Raw genomic sequence first — 19,197 nt, 5'->3', positions numbered from 1 at the left:
CACTCGTCCAACACATGGGTCTCTACCAATGAAACCCACAGTGCACAGATACTTCCTTAGGCCACAGAGAGGCCAAAATGCTGCTTACCAGACTGCTTGTATTTCTGGATTTTTGTCTTCAGGTCTATTCTGTGGATGTTCCTTAGGCATTTTTCTAATAAATCCAAGTGATCTGGAGCAACCAGGTTTAGCTTCTCCAATTCAATCACAAGATCCAAGAAACTCTAAGAGAACCACCAACAAGAAACAAATGTCAGTAGGGCTGACTATTAGGCCTCATATGCAAACCTCAGGTTGTGTAATTTATTAGAGCAAGAACATGTGACCAGAGGAGCCCTTTCAGTGACCTCCAGTGATCCTAAACCAGACCTCTCTGTTTTATAGTCCCTCCAAAGCCATGAGCAAATTACGCTCCTGGAATTTACTCAGAAAAGAGGTAAGTCTTTGGGGGGCCAACCTGTACCTAGGTTGGGGATAGATACATGGGCCATTTGTGTCATGAAGGATTGAGAGAGCAGGCCTGAAAATAAAATCCTCCCAAGTTCAGTCTCTCCCCAAAAGCCAGGTTGGTGTTATACTGAAAAACTCTGAGGGCTTTACTGAAAAAAGGAAGTGAGAAGGTAGCTGGGGAAAAGTTTTTACTAGAAAAATTCTCATGATACAGTTTTGAAGTCCCTAAAATATTTTAATCAATGCTGGAAATTCCAACTCATTCTGACACAGCAGACATGAGGTGGTGAAATTACACGGTTAGGGTATTTTGCTACTCATTCACCCTGGACCATAGGGATTGTGAAAGAACTATATTTCAGAAATAGGCACTGCTTTTGGTGTTATTTCCTTTCTGTTTAACATTTGGTTACTAATGTGCTAGCTTTATTTTTAAATTAATAATGCTAATTAAATCTACATAAATGATTGGGAAATAAGTTGATTAGGGGACACCATAAAAGGAGTTGTATTTTTTCATTTTCCTTCCGATTTTGCATTTGATGGTGGGGGCATACAGTCACCCTATATTTCCAAATTTCAGAAATGAAACAACAATCATTAAGGAACATGAGGAAATTCTTAAGCAATGATTTACCAGAGTCCTCAGAAGCAGGTCCTTGGGACATACTGTCACATACTAGAGACCCAAGCTTTCCCTGGCCTGTCCATAGGTCAGAGGTACCATATAAGGCCAGCTGGAATTTATATACTTTTCCAGCAATCACAGCATCCCTAAGATCTTCACCCCTACCTCATTTCAACCCCAAATCTGTACTTTTGCCATCCCTGGATACATCAGTCTCAAGGACCTACCCCTGCCCAGCTACCCTGTAGCCTAATGACTCCACACTGACCCTGAGCTCGCTGAGGAGAAATAGATGACAGTCAGAGAGCAAGATGGGAGTGGACCGGCATTTCCTCCTGTTTCTACTCAGCATGAGCAGAAGGGACTCCCTAACCCTCCCAGATGATCTGTCAAACCAGGGAGAGAAGCTGATGTATAAGCCAGGCCTATGAATTTTACGCAAATAAAGGATAAAATACAAAGATGAAAGAAACACCCAGGGCCACACCAGCCGATATCACTCTATTGCCTCTCAATATATGAACCAATTTTCTTCCTATCAATGTTACTATGAAAAATAAAACCCATACTCTTCTCCCTTCCCACCTTCACCCCCGACTTGGTCCTCCCTGCTTAAGTACCTGTTTCCCTCTCGTCACACCATAGAGAGCACCCCTCCAACTTCCGATAGGCTCTTGGGAACATGAATGAAGAAAAAGAAAGAAAACTCACCTTATCCTTGGCTATCTTGCCTCGGCCCATATAATCTCTCATGAGGAATATTAATGAGGACACATCCGATTTATCCAAACCCTCACCGATTTCCATCAACAGCACCCTGTAAACCAGATAAGTTTCTTCAGTAAATTCAGAGATCAGTCCTACTGAGAACACCAAGAGCCTAGGCCTCCTCTATGCCAATAATTGGTTAAAAGATTAATTCTTGCCCCCATTTGAATGCGCCCCCAAGAAAACAGAAAGCTTAGATCACCCCAGGAGGAGATCTTAAGGGAAGTCAAAAACCAAATTTATCCTTTCCCCAGTTTTCAATAGGAGATGGTACCTCTTTTTACAACTGCTATGAAAAGAAAAAGAGAGTAAAAACTTCCCCAAAGAATCCGCTAGCTCCCCCAGAAGTAATAATGAAATAAATGAAGAACCTAAATGACTAAGACGCAAGATGTAAATAGAATTCAAAGTGATCTTGTCTTCTCTGTTTAACAAACCCCCAGTGATACGGATGCTGTTAAGCCAGGGACAATACTTTGAGTCACAAGATTGTGAAGCCAAGTAACACCTGGGCTATTGGTCCACGCCCGAACTCGAAGGTTAAAAGGCATCTAGATCCCGGGGATTGTGACTGTAAATATCTCTGTCCAGAAAGCCCCTTCTGACTTAGCCACCTCTGTTCCAGTTGGAGTTACCATCATGCTTTATCAGGGCTCCCAGGGACACCTCACGATTGTCATCATTACCTTGACATTGCCGTCGTTACTTAGAAGCCTGTTTTCCCAATTAGACTCTAATATTCTTGAGGATGGAAGAGTCTTCATTCCTTTTGCTTTAGGGCTTACCAAACGCCTGGCATAAGTCAACCCACAATAAAGCCCACTCAACAGAAGAATCAATGAATCTAGCACTCCCGGGCCTCTCTACTCAGAGGCCCAAAGGAACCACCTCCATTCACCACAGCAAGGAAACAAGAGATGGAGAGAGTCCCCTGACTTATTCACAAAAACCCAGTCAGTGCCTGCCGAAAAGTTTTAAGAAGATTATGACATCATGATGGTTGGAGAGGTGGAAGATGATCAAGAATAACAGCAACAACAATACTAAACCCTTATATTTGTAGAGTGCTGCCCAGTTTTAAAACGTACTTCACATAATTTAAAATAATAATAATTTTTAAAAAGTACTTCACATACTAAGCGATCACAATCGATCCTCACAAACACACTTGTGAAATCAGATATTATTATTTTTAGCTTCACAAGTAGAAAAACGAAGTAGAAAAACTGATGTCAGTGGCTGGCTCAGCCTACGTGGCTTGTAACTGACAATTCTGAGGCTTCAAACAGGACTTTAGACCTCAAATCTCATATACGTTCCAAGGGCCACACTGCTTGCAACTCTCTTTAATATAGTTTTTAATCATGTACATCCCCTCCAAATATATATTATCAATATAACTAAAGGCTGCTGGTCTGGAGAAAAAGGAATCACTGATTTAAGGTTACAAATTATCTTTCTTTCCCCAGAAACGCAGCCTTTCGCCTGGTTTCTGTGCTCCTCTGAATCTCCAAGAGAATATTATGTGAACAGGAGGAACAACTCAAAGGCTGTCTGAACTAGAGGGGACTCCAGTGGCCATTCCTCTCCTGAACTGAAGGGGGTCTAGAGATGGTTAATTGAAGAAACGTTCAATCTGGGCTCCCCAGAGCCTCCGGGAGCAGGGACCTCACAGAAAGCAAGCCCACCCCACTAGTTTCCTCAGCAGGGGAAAGACCGGAGGGGGTTCAGGAAGGATCACAGAGCTCTACAAAGGTCAGGAAGATTGCTGTCAGGCTTGTTATTTCCTTTCTCAGTAACCGGAAATTACCAGGCTCTGACATCACAGGCTAGCAAAGAACACAGCAGATCTCACACTCAGAGAGGCCTGCAAGAGTACTAGCTCTTAGTCACTCCTCTCTCTCTCATTCTACCCATCAGGCAAACACACACCATCCAACTCTTCCACTTTCATTCTGATCTTCTACGCAGTTACTTTAAGCAGACATGTTCTAAGAATTCAGAGTTCAGAGGAATGAAGTAACATCGATGTGGCAAGAGGATCAGTGGGTAGAGAAAGTAATGAGGCTGCTTTTCTTACTGTCCTCATTTCTGTGATTCTGAAGTCTAGACCTCCTCCCTCCCTCCCACCAGTCCAGCCTCAGGAGGGCCTGATGAATTACCTATAGTCCGAAATAAGATGTGGGTGCCTGCGCAGGAGGGCCTCCGCTGTCGGTCTGTCCATCTTCAAGACCCTCTTGAGCAAGTCAAACCGCCTTACTCTGTAGAGCAGCTCAGCCAAGCTCACAAAAGACAGCTTTCCTCTCTCTCTTAAAACATCCAGAAGGTCCCTGACATTAAGTGGAACCACATCTGCAGCAACGTCTCGGCACAGAAAAAGAAGCAGCTCCTTCTCATCTTCATCAAGTGCTTCTTCCACCTGATGGATAACCTCAGCAGACATCCTGTACAGTGTCATTCCAAGGAACAGCGGTAAGAAAAGTCTAGTCCAGTCAACAGAAGGCCATGAAGCTACCGATTGCATTTCTGATGGTTTTCTTCATTTCTTTCAGAATCCTTTCCAATGGAGGAGTTCTGTGGTTAAAAGGGAATTTTTTTAAATCCTTCTATCAAAGTAACTTTTGCCTAAAACTCTAGGTATAGGCTCTTCCTTTCTTGATGGTCTCTCTAAACTAGCAGATTAAATTCATATTGTTAAGTCTACAGAAAGCGATCCTCTCAGTAGACAAAGAGACTGACCCCAAATTCAAGATGACAAAGAAGATAACCTACATTTTAAAGGAAATGAGACCAGAGACAAATTATTTCCCAAAAACCCCATGTGCTTTATCAGAACTTATCAGAATGTAAAGTGTGGTAAGGGGGAAATCACTGCTAGGGAATTAATGATGAAGTGGCAAATGACTGACCTTGGTGGGGGCAGAGGAAAAGCCCAATGACTAAGCTGCTTTCTGGATGACAGAAACTGAGGTCACAGGGGTTAACTCCTTTTCGGTGACCACCCGGTAGGCTTGAACAAATACAAATCTTAGCAAAGGGAACCCTCTGCAAGGTGTCAAAAATGATGGGAGAAAACAGGTTTCTGTCCCTACCCCATCCCTTTTTTCCAGTTGTTCTACTTTGAAACCCTTCATTCACACCTGCTGCCATCCTCCCAAAACCCAGGCCCTTTACACAGCATCATCATGAATGCTCATAGGACCTGCCACCATAGCTGAACTTAGGCCTTGTCAAGTTTTGATCACCTCTTTGGACCTTGAGCCCCTTGGAAGAGTCAGAAGTCTGCACTCACAACACACTGCTGGACAGCAAGTATCACTAGAGTTCCTGATGGTATCAGTGGAAGGAAGGAGGTTGAGCAGATCTGCAGAAAGACCTGGGAATTGGGTGGGAACGGTGGGGAGTTCATGCCATGGGTCTATTCTTAACTTCTTGCATTGGAACTCAACCTATTTTCTTTCAAAATTTAAGTTGCAAATGGGAGTCACTGTCTACTCTAAAGTTTCATAGCTATATTTTATGTTAAATAAGCTCTTATGTTCTAGGAGAGTACCCTATCTGTTTCTATCAGACAGCATTTCAGGTTAAAAGCTAATCTTAGCAAAAGATAAATAAAGGAAAATAAAGGAAATAAAGGAAAAGATAAATAGATAAATAGATAAAGATAAATAGATAAAAAGATAAATAGATAAAAAGATAAATAAAGGAAAATAAAGGAAAAGAACCTAACTGTAAGTTGCTAACTGTTGCTACATATTTGTGTACAAGCATATTTATGTATTTATATATCAGGATTTACTCAAAGGAACACTGAATCTATTTTATATATTTATATACAATCTCAGTTCACAAAAGATGAGGCATCTTACAATAAAAACATGTAAGTAGAAAAAAATTTATATGAGAACAAGGGGGAAAAATATCAGGTAGAAAGTCAAAATGAGATGGAGGGATAAAGAATACAATGCAAATATGCAGGCCAGAAAGACCTAAACAGATTTTAGTAGACCTTGAATTTGTCCCGAGCTTCCTGGCAGTCAAAGCAGAAAGGGATATAGGGGATGTTAAACAGCTCTTGCTGTCAAAAATAAGAAAAATTGGGCTTCCCTGGTGGCGCAGTGGTTGAGAGTCCACCTGCCGAGGCAGAGGACACGGGTTCCTGCCCCGGTCCGGGAGAATCCCACATGCCGTGGAGCGGCTGGGCCCGTGAGCCATGGCCGCTGAGCCTGCGCGTCCGGAGCCTGTGCTCCGCAACGGGAGAGACCACAACAGTGAGAGGCCCGCGTACCGCAAAAAAAAAAAAAAGAAAGAAAAATTCAAAGATTCTTAGAGGAAGCATAATTTCCCTAGAGTCCCAGAGTTCCCCATCAATGAAAATATTAGTGAGTACTTTAATGTCTGAAATTAACAAAATTATATTTATTTTAAATTTTGGTCTTTAAAAATTTTAAATATTTGACTTTAAAATAAATCCATGCCGCGGAGTGGCTGGGAGAGGCCACAACAGTGAGAGCCAAATATATCATCTGCTCAGTTCATTTCCTCCAGCCATTATACCCAAGGCTGCCTTCTGCCAGTCACGCACAATCAGCAAGAGAACAGGCATGCTGTCTTCCCTCTGTACTAACAAAGGTATAGTTTGGCAGTAAAATCCAAATTACTCGGTGGTAGCATCTGGCATAGTCAAAGAAAATATCAAAAGGAAAACTACAGATCCTGTGCTGACCCAGGCCAACCAGATGCAGCAAAATACCAGTGCTTATATGTTGGGGTGGTGTTGGGGACAGTTAATTGGGACTAGAGGTGATAGGCACTTGAGAGAGGGGAGCATGAAAGGAAGAAGTAGGGTTACAGTCCAAATAATCACTACTTTGTTGGGGTTTCTTTTAAGCCCAAACCAAGAAATTAACGTAAAAATTACTCTCAGACTAAGGGTCTTTTTTTTTTTTTTTTGAATACAAAATTTTTTTTGAGGTGCTTTTAACAATTCAGATACCATAAATAGCAAAAAATAAATATTGCAAAAACAATACAAAAAGATTTAAAATATATAATTTACATATAACCATCATGTAAGTATATGTCTTCATTACATACATTTTATTCATAATTTTGTTTATAGCTTTATTTTATTATCTGTTATGGTTCCAGTAATATAAGTTATATCCTTTATAAAAGCCTTGCAATATTTTTACTAGAAGTCAAGCCCATAAGGTCTTGAGAGGCAAACTCCAAACCACCCTATAAGGTCAACTTCCCAACCCAGGGTATATGAAACATCTATTCTGCTGGAGGTGAGCTCATGATTAAAAATCACCATGCATAAACATAAAAATCACCACGACAGTAGACAAAACAAAACTCACATCCTAGGAACCTACACCTGAAAGAGTTTAAAATAAGCATCTTAAAAGTTTCAAGGGACTTCCCTGGTGGCACAGTGGTTAAGAATACGCCTGCCAATACAGGGGACACGGGTTCAATCCCTGGTCCGGGAAGATCCCACATGCCGCGGAGCAACTGAGCCCATGGGCCACAACAACTGAGCCTGCGCTCTAGAGCCTGTGAGCCACAACTACTGAGCCCGTGTGCCACAACTACTGAAGCCCACACACCTAGAGCCCATGCTCCCAACAAGAGAAATCACCGCAATGAGAAGCCCGTGCACCACAACGAAGAGTAGCCCCCGCTTGCCGCAGCTAGAGAAAGCCCACGTGCAGCAACAAAGACCCAATGCCGCCAAAAAAAATAAATTAAAAAAAAAATTTCAAGACGATAAGGGCAATTTCTGAAACGTGACAGGCCAAATCAATGGTTCTTAATCAGGGGCAATTTTGCCCCTCAGGGGACATTTGACAATTTTGGGTTAAATTTGAGATATTTTTGGTCATCATAACCAGGTGGTGCTACTGGCATCTAGAGAACAGAAGCTAGGGATGCTGCTGAACATTACACAATGCATATTCCCCTCAACAAAGAATTACCCAACCCTAAGTGGCAATAGTGCCAAAACTGAGAAACGCTGCATGAGACAATCTGAAAAAGAAAAATGCCTATAATACACACTGAAATGCTAAATAAAACATAAAAAACATTTGCTCAAATATATAGTTTAGCATTTAAGAAAGTAAGCAAACTTGTAGGAGGGCAAAAAGAAAAAACAACTCAAAACCACAGTGCTGGTTCTTTAAGATTTGCCATATACAATAGCATTAAAACATGTAGGAATTATTCTAACAAAGATATGCAAGACATTAACAGGAAAAAAAACTATAAAATATTATTGGAAAGACATTAATAAAGATCTAGATAAATGGAGAGCTTTACCTTGCTCATGAATAGGGAGATTCGATATAATAAAGACATGAGTTCTCTAAAAACGATGCTCTATGGATTAAAAGCAAGGGACTTATGAGGCAGCAATCTATACACAGTCCAATAGTAATTATGAGAAAAAGAGAAAAGTCCACTGCAAATATTGTACTTAATGGTGACATGTTAGAAGCATTCCTTTAAAAATGAGGCTCAAGACAAGTATATGTATGATCATCCCTTCTATTCAACATTGTACTAGAGGACAGAGCTTAGCACTAAAATAAGAAAAAAAGGTTAGTCAGAGTATAAGCATCGGAACCAAAGAAGCAACTATCATTCTTCACATGCAATAAGATTTTCTACTTGGATAGGAAACCCAAGTATACCAACAGACAAAATGTTAGAATTCATAAGAGGTTAAGGTTTTGAGATATATGATTAATAAATAAAAGTCAATTATATCTCTGTACATTAGCAAAAAACAGGAAGAAAATGTATATTTCAAAGAAAAAATGATACTATTTACAACAGCAACAAAACCTGTAAGGTATGCAGAATAAATCTAACAAAAGATACATGAGACATTAAAGAAGAAATTATAAAACTTTATTGAAGACTTCAGTTAAGACAGATAATTGAAGAAATGAACAATAATCATGAACAGAAGACTCAGTATCATCAAGATATCAATTCTCAAATGAATTTATAAATTTAAGCCCAATCAAAAATCCAAATCCAAAAACTTTTGCCATGGACTGTGGCAAGCTAATTTTGAATTGATATGAAGGAGAAAGGCCAAGAATAACCAGTATAAGTTTTAAGAACAACCAGTTGGAGGAAGTTGCCTTAGCAGATATCAAGATTTAATACAAATGTATAGTAATATGACAAGGAATAGATAATAAAACAACTAATACACAGATGAGAGCTCAGGAATTAATCCACACACAGATGTCTAGGTGTTCCTGTAAATCAACAGGGAAAGGACATTAATGTCCAGAAATAGTGCTGAGACAACTGGGTATCCATACATATAGAGAGGATAAACTGGTATCCTTTCCTCACACCATTTACAAGTCAGTTCCACATGTACTAAAGTCCTGGACATAAAATTTCTAGAAGAGATTCTCCAAGAATATTATTATAACCTACAATTACAAAAATGAATTTGTAAGACATAAAAAGCATACATCCTTTTAAAAATGAAAAAAAGATAAAGAGCAGACTCAGAAGACAAACGCGTCATATTTAATTAACAAAGAACTAGTATCCACAATGTAGAAAGCATTTCTGCAAATCAATAAGCGTAAGACAAGCAACTCAAGGGAAGAATAGGCAATAGGCAGTTCCCAGAAAAAAAGAAAGCTCCAAACAGCCATAAACCATATGAAAAGATATTCAAACCAAAACAGTATTCAGAGAAATGCAAATTTAAACTACAGTGAGATATTATTTCACATTGGCCAAATGCTAGTATCTGTTACCAAATGTTGGAGAAAATACAGTGAAATATGAAACCTTTTACATTGCTGGAGGAATTATAAACTGACATAGCCACTTGGAAGAATAATTTGGCAATACCTGGTAAAGATGAAAGCACTCATTACTCCATGACATGAAAATTTGATTCCTAAGTGAATATCCTTTTAAAACTCTTACACAGATATACCAAGACATGTACATAATGTTCCAAGCAGCAATAGATGGTATAGCAAAATAATGGAAACCACTTAAAAGTCTACCAAGAAGAGACTGAATAAAATGTCACAGTCCTTTGACGAAACACTATACAGCCCTGAAAATGAAAAACCATGAATGAATCTCACAAACAAACAAAAAACCAAACAACAAAACAAATATTTTTGCTAAGGCAAAAAGTTGCTAAAGCATGCATACCATATAATTAATTTACATTAAGGCCCTAAATGTTAATAATAACACCATATATTGTTTAGGGATATGTGTGTGTGTGTGTGTGTGTGTGTGTGTGTGTATACTGAAAACATTAAGAGGGATTAACAGAATGTGACTAGATAAAAATACAAAGGGGAAATGACTGAATTTGTAACATTTTACTTCATAAACTCAGCAACAGGTCTATAGATAGTAAAATAAATATACCTCTGACCATATTTTCTGACCACAGTACAATAAAATTAGAAAACGATAATTAGCCAAAAGGAAACCCTGTAAGTTTTTGAACTGAAAAAGGCACTTCTCTCTCTCTCTTCTGCACTCAGCATTTACAGTCCAGTTAACAAGTACTACATTAAAAAAAAAACAACCGGAGTATGCCATATAGAAACTATCTCACAGCATTCAAAATGCTTTTAGAGCTTTTTTGATGTATATATAGACAATCCTTAGAACAAGAAAGCCTAGAGGCATCCCAAAGTTATCATCAAAAAGAACAAGTCAGATTTTACTTAACATGGTTCAAAAGATAGGGTAGAAGGAGTGGGGAGGGGGAGGGCAGGTAGAATAAGTTCTTTAGAGTTTGGTGAAAGGATAGTGCCCACCACTTACCAGCCCCATTCTACCTGAACTTCCTAGTTCAGCACCACACACCTCCTCTGAAGTCAAGGGCTTCACCTCACTCAGGGACAAAGAAGCTGTCCAAGCCCAATTCTTTCTCTTTCCTGCTTTCAAACACCCAGTCCTTCAGATGGACTGCTATTTCTGTTAGTGTCCTTCCACTCCCACTATCTTCCCTAACTGGGGGAAACCGGCAGCTGTGTGTGTTTAGAATGTTTAAGGAATTCCCCTGTTCTTGTACCCCCTCACTGGCAAACTGTAATTTAATGACTGTCTCTCCTTTTCCACCCCCACAGAATTTCCACAATGGTACAAACTGTCCCCCACCTTCACAGCCAGAGCAGCTCCAGTTTCATTTCTCTAGCAGTTGCCAGTGATCACTGAAAACACCAAACAAAGCAGATGTAAGTCACCAGGGTTCATTTCCACTGGCTAATGGAAAGGGTGTCAGGTGCTAGAAGCAGAAACCACTTCAGTTATTTTGAGTAGAAATACATTGAAATAGGCGCTTACAAAACTGCTGTAAGGGCTGGAGAAATGGGCCCTTGAGTGAGTTTCTGAGAAAGACTCCCAGGGCTCCCAGAAAGATCTTGTCTCAGCCAAGGCAGCGAGGAAGCAGGAGGCCATCATTGGTAGCACAGAGCTCAAGAACACCTCGGGCAGTGACCCCGAGATCAGAGGGCCAACTGCCACCCCATCTGCCTCCACTCCTCCAAAGCGGGTGACTGGACTTCATAATGCTGCTGCCCAAATCCCCACGTCACCACCACCATGCTTGCCAGCAGATAATTGAACAAAAGCAGCCAGTTATTGGCCTCTACCCCACTTGTTTACAAATCTTGCCCAAATGCACCTTAATTCACATCCTGGTTGTAAAGGAGTCTGGGAAAGGCAGTTTGTAGTTTGCTACCCTCTAGACGGAAGTGGGAGTGGGTCTGGGGCACCAACTGACCTTAGCCACCAGAGAAGGATATTCCATGAGAATATTTTTATCCTCTTTGTGGTTAGATCTTCTGCACAGACCCCAGTGCCTGACTCCTAGTAAGCACTCAATGAGTATTTGAATGAACGAATAAATGGAGTTCTGTAAGTCGCTACCAGGTGACGGCCTCACTTCCTTTGCTCCCCAGATGGGACCTAGAGCATGTGCTACAAACCCTCTTCTGGCCAGCACCTCAATTCTTTTTTGCCCTTTTGCCGCCTGACTGCCAGCTCTGCAACACCTTGGTGTGCCAGAACTTTCCAGTTTGAGCACTGAAAGTCCCATGTTCCAGGAAACTCCTCAGTCCCGGGCAAACTGGGATGATCACCTCCACATCCCATCCTCAGATGGTGAGCCTCCACCACTCATACATCTAGAGGAGAAGTCGTGCTGAACGCAGGGGAAAGATCACCCCACACGCTTGTAGTCTTCAACCTCAGCTGGCCCCTTACTGCTGCTCGGCATGCTATTCCAGGACTGCGGTCAGCTCCTTTCAACACCCTCTCACAGCTTTCTTCCATCCTAACACCACGCACTGGGGCCACTTTTCATCGATGAGCTTGCCACTAATCAAGAGTGAGCTCCGGGGGCTTCCCTGGTGGCGCAGTGGTTGAGAGTCCGCCTGCCGCTGCAGGGGACGCGGGTTCGTGCCCCGATCCGGGAAGATCCCACATGCCGCGGAGTGGCTGGGCCGGGGGGGCCAGGGCCGCTGAGCCTGCGCGTCCGGAGCCTGTGCTCCGCGGCGGGAGAGGCCGCAACAGTGAGAGGCCAGCATACCGGGTTGGGGGGGGGGGGCGGGGAGAGTGAGCTCCGGCAGCCCGCTACCTTCCCCTGCTGTTCCTCATCCTCCAGGGCCATCCACTTCCCCTGTGCCCTCCTGTCTCCATAAGCCCCTGCGCTTACCCTTTCATCAACCTTTCTCCACCTTCAGGGACTCCTCCCCTCAGCTTGTAAACATGTTCAGTCTCTTCCATTTTAAAAATAAAGAAAACAAAAAACCCCTTCAGCCTGAGATCCCCTAGACCAACCAGCCTTTCACTCTTTCATGTGAAGCTAGGATTTCAGAAAGGCAGACTGTAATGTGTACTTCAACTCCTTCAACTTCTCAGTTCCCTCCTCAATATGGCTTCACCTGCATCCTCCCTGCCCCACATCCTTTACACAATGACACTCAGTGCCATATTGGAACATGAGGCAAAGGAAGAATCAGTAATGCGGATACTGTCTTTATTTAAAATTTTGATATTTTGTTCATCATGGGTCTTTTGCATTCATGTCAATTTTTTCAAAATTTTGCATTAAAATATTATTTATCTTGATTTTCCCACCCCCTTAAATGTTGTGCCTGAGGTGAGTGCCTAACTCTCCTCACCCTAGTGTCCTCACCTGACAGTGTTCTTCTAGAGGCCTTGGTGACCTCCTAGTGGCCACATCCAAGGTCACATGGAAGTCTTCTTTTACCCAAGCATTCTGACCTGTTCCTTGAAACTCTTCTCCCTTAGCTGATCTCACACCACTATATTCTACACGGTCCCCCTCTAACCTTCCCTGACTCCTCAGCACCCTTTCTGCACCTGCTTCTTTTTTTTTTTTTTTAATAAATTTATTTATTTATTTATTTTTGGCTGCGTTGGGTCTTTGTTGCTGCACGCGGGCTTTCTCTAGTTGTGGTGAGCAGGGGCTACTCTTTGTTGCAGTGTGCGGGCTTCTCATTGCTGTGGCTTCTCTTGTTGCGGAGCACAGGCTCTAGGCACGCAGGCTTCAGTAGTTGTGGCACGCGGGCTCAGTAGTTGTGGCTCACGAGCTTAGTTGCTCTGCAGCATGTGGGATCTTCCTGGACCAGGGCTCAAACCCATGTCCCCTGCATTGGCAGGCAGATTCTTAACCACTGTGCCACCCGGGAAGCCCCTACACCTCCTTCTTAAATGAGGGTGTGACCTAGCATCCACCTCTCACCCTGGCCTTTCTGTTCCCTCTGCCTATGGCCTCACCCTCTCCAAACACATCTTATCAGAATGAACTTCCTGAAGCTCTTGCTTGAACCAAATCACTTTCCTAAATTCAGACCTTTCAGTGATTCCTCATCGCCCATTGCAGGTTCCGATTTTCTTTGTATTCAAGGCCCCTCCTGGTCTAGCATCTGCATTCATCTCTCATTAACACACACGTTGCACTTTCGGATTCAAACAAACCTCAACAAGGAGTTCTTTCCCGTGCCTCTGCACATTTGCCTGGATTACTCGCTTCCACTTACCTGCCTGGCAAAACCGTACTCGGTTTGCAGGGCCAGCTGAAGTGTCTCCTAAGTGTAAAGCTTTCCTGGGAAGAACTCATCCAGACTTGGTTAGTAGCTTCTTTGTTCCACCACCATATTGTGTACCTAGCTCCGTGGCACCCAGCATAGCTCCAATAGGTGACAGTAAAATGTGGTTAAATCAGGCTTTTCAGCCTTTCTCACAGAATGTCAACTTTGCCTCCAACCATCTGGTATTGAAAACACATAACGTTCCCAGTAGATAGCTGCCAGCATGACTGGTTCCCATCATACTTAAACCTATCCAAGGATAGACATACTTAATATTCCATTCTTTGTACTGCTCTGGTCATGGCATGCCTGAAAGCAAGGTCATGTTCACTGAGTCACAGCCTGCAAGCAAATGTAATTTCCCAGCAACGTTACAAAACTGAGCCGCAGTGGGGAGAAGCCTGCCTTGCCAGCTGCAGAAACCAGCATGTAAACCTGGAACGTTCAGGTGTCCGGAAATCCCCACTGAGATATGAAGTTGACGGCCCTGAGGGAGTCACCCAGAAGTTTCTAAAAAGATAAAGGAGAAGGGGTTACATGATCCTGGGCAAAAAGAATGTGACCACCTCATAGGAGCTCAGTGCATCCCTGAACATAACAGGACCCACCTTCCTCCTCCTCCATCCGTGTACGGAACCTGTGGGTGTGGGCTCTGTGTGTAGCAATTCGAGCAGCTGAAATAATGAACCCCCCTTTACTACATCTGTGGGCATTTTAACCCTAAGATAGTGTACAAAGTACCACTTTGTGCCCTTTTCCCCCAATATTTAAAATGAGGTATTTAGTAATAGATCATCATGTAGGTTCTGATTTCTGCAATGCTGCAGAAACACAGTCTAGAAGACCAGGTACTGAGGCTGAAGCGTAAACACATTCCAATTTGAGATTTAATGTGTAGTTTTTAATTTAATATTTTTCTGTTTTTTAAATTTAATATTTAATAATTTTAATGCACACTTTTAGCTACTGATACATAATGTATCAACAGCTAAAAGTATGCATTAAAAAATTATTTGGCTTCCCAAGCACTGCATTTCAATTATAGCAAATTGCCCACAAACTATAGATGATCCCAATTATAAAATGGCATAAAGTTCTTTGATGAGGCTCAGCCCCATGACTCTCAGGGAAACTTCCACAAATTTCAGCATAACATTACCTCAAATAACGTCCCTGTTTCGTAACAGCTACATACGGGCTGCAGAAAATGAAGGAATGAAAGAACCCCAGAAGGAGAAAAGATCAAGATTGAAAGGAGATCATGAATCATCTAGATGGATACAGAAACACGAGCAGAGTCACTAGAGAAATCCATTTCATGCAGTGGCCCACTCCTCCTGAATCAAAGTTATTTTCACTAAGGCAAACTTCTCATACAGAGCCCAAGCACCTCAGAGTACCTCCCCTCCTCTGCCCAACCCATAATCTAATTCAAGACTCTTATCTCAGTGTTCCCTGGACAGTGTTTTTCTGTCCCAACATCTTTGCTCAAGCACTTGCCTCCAGTTGGAAAGCCCCTTCCCTCTTTTCAGTCTCTGCCTATTGAAATTCTATACCATCTTTCAAGGCATCTCTTCCTAAAGTTGTCTTGATTCCTAAATCAGGTCATCTCCTCCTGCTTCATATCACTGATTTTACTTTCTTCTTGAGTACTGTCATATATGGTAAGCTCCCACTCATCTGCATTAGGCTGTGGTGGGTGCTGATCACGGTCACCAAGCTCACCCTCCTAGGTCTTGAACAGACTGGTCATCATTACAGAGCTCCAGCAGGCCTGTACTTGTGTAACGCCTACTCATCCTTTCATAATCTACAATGAATATGGAGCTGGTGATGGAGTAAGAACCGTACTTGGAACCTGATTGTTAGATCCAGGAAACAAAGCTCGTGAAAGGAAGTTTTTGCAATTCTAGGGGGTAACAATGCTGTTGCTTAAGAGCTGGGTGACGCACCATGCAGGGCTTCCTGGGAGCAGACAGGACCTCATCATGAACAGACAGAATACAATGTCTCCAGCCAAGCTCACCAGACATCCCCTGGCCTTTTAGCAAAAGGTACATCTCCCCAGTACATGTGGCTAAAAATGTATCCTTTGCACTTATCACAAGTTCTAAAACTCTAAGATTTATGGGTGAGAGTTTTCATTTTGCCAAACCTCCAGGCCAGTCCTCTGTGTGTAGTATGGACTCAAAAATGCCTAAAATTTAAAGTAGTTTTTCCTCAAGTAGGACAGTCCTCTGACATCCCCATGATTACTGATAGCATCATACAAAATAAGAAAAATAAAAGAGAGCAAACTACATATTTAAAAAAAATACTTAGACTGTATTTAAGTGCATAAATGTCTGGAAAAGACAATAAACTGCAACTTTTGGTTATCTTAGGGAATGGACCCCTGCAGGCTTTCTCTATTTACTTTGCATGTATTTTAACCCAGATAATTATAATACAATTTGACTGAAAATTTTTTAAGAGAAAAAATATTACAATACAGAGCGTTAAATGCAATCCTATGGTAAGTGCAAAGATAGCCCTTGAGTATAGTAAAGTATAGAGGAAGGGAATCCTTACTTCCTCTATGGAGGGTTGTGAAGTTTTTCTTGAGGAGGTGGCAGTAGCCGAATATAAAGGAGAAATAGGTCATTTCAATCATAGTGTTCTTACATAACCGATTTACTCTGTAATCCGTTACCACTTCCCCAACCTGCCCCAACCGGCCTCCTCCCATTCTAGACTGTTGATTCTAGACCCTTTTCTAGGCTGCCTTGAATCCAAGTTAACTTTGCAGGTAATTTTGCTGGGTCTCCCCAACCACTCCGTGATTTTTTTCTGTGTGGGGAAAAAAAAACAAGTTCAGATCCATCTGTATGTTCCCACCACCCAGAACTCTGCCTGGCCTTGAAGAGTGCAATATATATTTATACTGAATTATACTGAATTAAAGGAAAGGAGGCATTTCAGTCCATAAACACGAGTTTAATTAGCCTTTGGCGTCCTGTAAGGAAGAAATAACCAAAAAGAATTCATTCCTGAGATTGTAAAAAGCGAAAGACACTCCTGGCGACTTGGAGTGCTGTGGGTGAGTCCCAAGGAGGCTCAAGGAAGGGCTGAAAACGGGAGACTCAAGCCTTTTTTGCCGGGATCAGGGGACAGTGCCCCGACGCCCCCAGAGCTGAGGGCGACGCCAGCAGGGGGCGCAGGTCGGGAGAAAGGGTTCTCCGTCCATTCACCCCCGGGCAGCCGCCCGCTCTTCCGAATGGCTTCCGCCGGGAACCTCGCCCACCCTTGCCGGACACGATCGTACTTATGTATTATTTATGTTAAAAGTATTATAAACCTATTACAGTACAGTACTATATACCCAATTGTGTTAGTTGGGTACCTAGGCTAATGCTGGACTTAACCAACGTGCTCCGGTTTGTATGTGGGGGACTTACTTGTACTCCAGACAGCACCAGGAACTGGAGGAGAGCATCGCAGGCGCCAAGAGGCGGCTTCCAAGCCAGGCATAAAGCCTCTGTGCGCTTCCTCCCAGCAGCCCGCCAGGAACGCACAGCCCAAACAAAACTTCCTGCTCCAGAACCCTCCGCCCCTACACCTTAAAAACTCCACAGGAACACACGGGTGTCCCTCCAGAAAGTAAACTCTCCCTTGTGTGGGCAAAGAGCCCACCTGGCATTGCGGGGAATTACTTGCGTCAGGTCAGGAACCAGCGGGCGTGGCCGCTGCGCTCCTCCACCCCACTAAGAACCGGGCTGGGACCCGCCTGCCCCCCCGGGATCAAACCTACTTCCATTTCAGCTGCCAATCGGCCCTCGGCCACCGCTCAAAAAAAACTGCCGTCGACTACCCTCCCGACACTCCAGTCGCGCAAGATTCCCAGCGGGCAGGGAGCAAGGGGCACCCAGCCCCTGCGGCCCTGCAGGTGGATTCACCTTCGAGAGCGGGTGCCAGGTAGTAATACTGTTAAATGAAGTGTAAATGTCAGTTACAAACAAATGTAAAACAAGAAGTCGTTAGGAAAAGCCATTTTAATCAGGACGTCCAACCCAGAAGCTGTAAGTAAAATAAGTATTAATATTAAAAATGCAACTTCTGTAGGGCAGACACATTTAAAAGTCCCCTCCAGGGCTTCCCTGGTGGCGCAGTGGTTGAGAGTCCGCCTGCCGATGCCGGGGACACAGGTTCGTGCCCCGGTCCGCAAAGATCCCACATGCCACGGAGCGGCTGGGCCCGTGAGCCATGGCCGCTGAGCCTGCGCGTCCGGAGCCTGTGCTCCGCAACGGGAGAGGCCACAAGAGTGAGAGGCCCGCGTACCGCAAAAAAAAAAAAAAAAAAAAAAAAAAGTCCGTCCAAACCCGAATCTCTCTCTCTCTTTTTTTTTTTTTTAAATTTTGGAGTTGGCCCAAGTTTTTAGCCTCTCCCCATGAAACTTTTTAACGATCATTTAGGGGAACCACCGGAGGGAAATTACCAAAAATTCAGTTTCTCTTATCTGAAATCTCTTATCTGAAGCAGGCCAAGCCTGCCAGAGACCGGTCTGGTCTTAGTTTTAGATTATCATGGTCTGTCGGTGTCCAACAGGTTCCCTACTGGCACTACCTCTCGTTTCGTAAATAAATTTCAAATGTCAACAAATGAAAATATTCGAGAGCTTTAGAGTCCTTGAACTTACTTCCTGTTACCTGAACCAAAAATTTGTTCTTAATTTCAATGGTCTTTGTTCTATTGCATTCCACTGTTAATATTTTAAAAGAATATGCCCTGACCAGACATTCCCCAGACGCTTTGAAGGGGAAAAGGGTGGCAGCGGGAAGGAGAGAGAGTAAAAAAATTCTTGCCTCTCCTGTTGCTTCCGCCAAGACACACTACTGCACAAAATGTCCTAGTTCTCAACTTTGCCAAAGGAAGGCTGCCAGATCTTTTGAGCAGGTCACCCCCGGAACTGGGCAACCCTCAGGATGTTCTTAGGCAGGTCCCCGGTGTCCTTAGGCAGGACACCGGGGACCTGCCATAAAGCCCACGGCCCGTTTTCTAGTGCTTCAGTTTGGGGCGAGAGTCACTGGGTCTGGGCGATCCGCCGCTCCGACCGCACCGGAATCCCGGAAGACTCAAGCGCCCCTCCAGAGAATCGGGGCGGGGGCGCTCCGGCCCGCCTGGTGCCCGCGGGGCAAATCGGAGGTAAGAGATCGGCGGGACTGAGTCACCTACCAG

At 43.2% G+C, this 19,197-nt stretch overlaps 1 protein-coding gene across 8 annotated transcripts in view; it reads right to left on the bottom strand.

Moving 5' to 3' along the window:
- Positions 1-19,197, bottom strand: part of CFLAR (CASP8 and FADD like apoptosis regulator) — a 53,334-nt gene that overhangs the window by 33,579 nt on the left and 558 nt on the right. For 5 of the 8 annotated variants that reach the window (XM_082841010.1, XM_082841012.1, XM_082841009.1 and 2 more), the window contains exons 2-4: positions 4,009-4,420; positions 1,790-1,895; positions 89-224 (exon numbers count right to left, since the gene is read on the bottom strand). In XM_082841010.1, the coding sequence (XP_082697136.1) occupies positions 89-224; positions 1,790-1,895; positions 4,009-4,370 (604 nt within the window). In that variant the 5' untranslated portion in view covers positions 4,371-4,420. Of the gene's footprint in view, positions 1-88; positions 225-1,789; positions 1,896-4,008; positions 4,421-10,687; positions 11,001-11,023; positions 11,077-17,420; positions 18,100-19,197 lie in introns of those variants that run through there. The other 3 variants (XM_082841011.1, XM_082841014.1, XM_082841013.1) reach the window with 3 other exon arrangements.

Source organism: Leucopleurus acutus (genome assembly GCF_964270905.1).
Source record: "Leucopleurus acutus genome assembly, chromosome: 6".
Lineage (NCBI taxonomy): Eukaryota > Metazoa > Chordata > Mammalia > Artiodactyla > Delphinidae > Leucopleurus > Leucopleurus acutus.
This window is presented reverse-complemented; position numbering and strand designations above follow the sequence as displayed.